At 26.3% G+C, this 1,862-nt stretch overlaps 2 protein-coding genes across 2 annotated transcripts in view; both read right to left on the bottom strand.

Moving 5' to 3' along the window:
- Nucleotides 1-1,662, bottom strand: part of LOC108780667 (IQ and ubiquitin-like domain-containing protein) — a 4,860-nt gene extending 3,198 nt beyond the window's left edge. Inside the window, exons 1-2 of the mRNA XM_018548462.1 lie at nucleotides 1,406-1,662; nucleotides 129-353 (exon numbers count right to left, since the gene is read on the bottom strand). Of these exons, the coding sequence (XP_018403964.1) occupies nucleotides 129-353; nucleotides 1,406-1,629 (449 nt within the window). The 5' untranslated portion in view covers nucleotides 1,630-1,662. The remainder of the gene's footprint in view (nucleotides 1-128; nucleotides 354-1,405) is intronic.
- The window catches only part of Naa35 (N-alpha-acetyltransferase 35), a 7,455-nt gene continuing 7,130 nt past the window's right edge, over nucleotides 1,538-1,862 (bottom strand). The window contains exon 12 of the mRNA XM_018550570.1: nucleotides 1,538-1,613. The gene's annotated coding sequence lies outside the window, so the exon portion shown is untranslated. The remainder of the gene's footprint in view (nucleotides 1,614-1,862) is intronic.

Here is a 1,862-nt window from a genome sequence, read left to right as displayed (position 1 = left end):
CCGTCCCCCCCCCCCCCCGAAGAACCTGAGTTTAGAATTCACCTATGTGTACTCTATTTATAAATTTAATTTAAAAGTTTTAATAAACATTTCTTTTTTCACATTGAATAGTTCATATCATGAATTACTTGTTTGCAACGGCTTTCTCTTCTTCATATTTTTCACATTTCTCAAGCATCTCGCGATAAGCTCGTGCGCATTCTTTAATGTATTTTCTCCATTTATATGCCCGATAATTTCTTTGAATTACACATGCATGCCGATCTAAATTAAGCTGCATATCAACGTAACTCTCATAAGACTTTACAGTAGTCATGTATTTATCTGCTTTGTTAGGTACATAATAGTCATATCTAAATTAATAGCACAAAATATTCAGTTAACGCCATTTACATTTGTAAGTATATCATTTTCTTATAAATATTACAATTTCTTCAGAGATTTAAAATCATTTTTTAAAAATTAATTTAAAAATACAATATATACATTTAGAAAGAGAGAGAGAGAGAGAGAGAGAGAGAGAGAGAGAGAGAGAGATATGGCAGAGGCAACTATACTATGTGCAGAATATATATATATATATAAAATAAACTAATGATTATCGCAGCTATAAAATGTTTTATTTAATTATGTACCTTAACTAAATACATAATTTATAAAAGAAGAGTATAACTTTTACTTTTTCGCGACCATTTGAAAATCGTTTTATTTCTATATTTTCTCATGTATTAAATTTTCCTTTATGGAAACCGAAAATTATCATGACACTCAAGAAAACATTTGTACATGGAAATAAAGAATAAAATCTTTATATTGATATCGTTACTAAAATCGCTGTCAGATATATATGCTTGAATCATTTAAAAACTAATTCAGAGTTGATCATTTGAATCAATAGTGAAAAAGTGTCCTACCTTTGTACAGTTATCACCTATATATTATATAGTTGTCACTATTAGCTTTCTGATAATAAGTATACAACCAGATATTTATTTTAATTATTTTTGTTACAAAATTATTATATAATTTAATTGTAAATTAATATATAATAAAGATAATATAAGAAATATTAAATTAAAAAAAATATATAAATTAAGATATATAAATAATTACCAATTATGGATTAAGTAAAAATAAAATTTTATTCTTGTTATTTAAATTTATTAATGAAAAAATTCTTTATTTCAATTAATATTAAAGTTTTTAATATTTTTTAAATTGCTCAGTAATCACTAAAATAATTTGTAATAAATTACATATTATTACAAATGTGACAATATACATATAAGGGAACAAAATTTGATTGTTACTTAATATATTATTTCCATAAATTATGCAATTAGATGCGATATTATATGCTTTGAAAAGACTGGATATTGTATAAATTTATTTAAATGTTTAATACCGCCACATTTGTGTCGCACGATGATGCAGTGTTTGTGTCGCTCCGTCATTCGTTTGCACACATTGCACCGCTCTGCTGCATGTGTTCTTCCGCGGACCTCGTTTTGACAAAGGTCCAGTTTGAGAAGCCGCATTTAAATATGTTACTCCGGTAATTTTATGTCGCCATCCGCCCAAATAAGGCTTCAAGATTCTTTGTTTATCTATTCCTACCAACAAGGTCATCTTAAAGTTTTCTTAGTGGTTACTAAAACTCGATTTTTCTTTTATTTATATCGATAATAAATTTTTACAAACACATTTGGCGTCATAATCGTCACAACCTTTTCTAGAACTTCTTTAAATTACGATTTCGCACATACACTATTTACTAAACTTTAAGCATGTTTTTCCTTTCATTAATATAGATTGAGTTAATACAATATATATATATATTCCTTATACATATATATATATAT

Source organism: Cyphomyrmex costatus, unplaced genomic scaffold, assembly GCF_001594065.2.
Source record: "Cyphomyrmex costatus isolate MS0001 unplaced genomic scaffold, Ccosl1.0 scaffold123, whole genome shotgun sequence".
Lineage (NCBI taxonomy): Eukaryota > Metazoa > Arthropoda > Insecta > Hymenoptera > Formicidae > Cyphomyrmex > Cyphomyrmex costatus.
The sequence above is the reverse complement of the archived record's forward strand: the minus strand, read 5'-3'. Positions and strand labels throughout refer to the sequence as shown.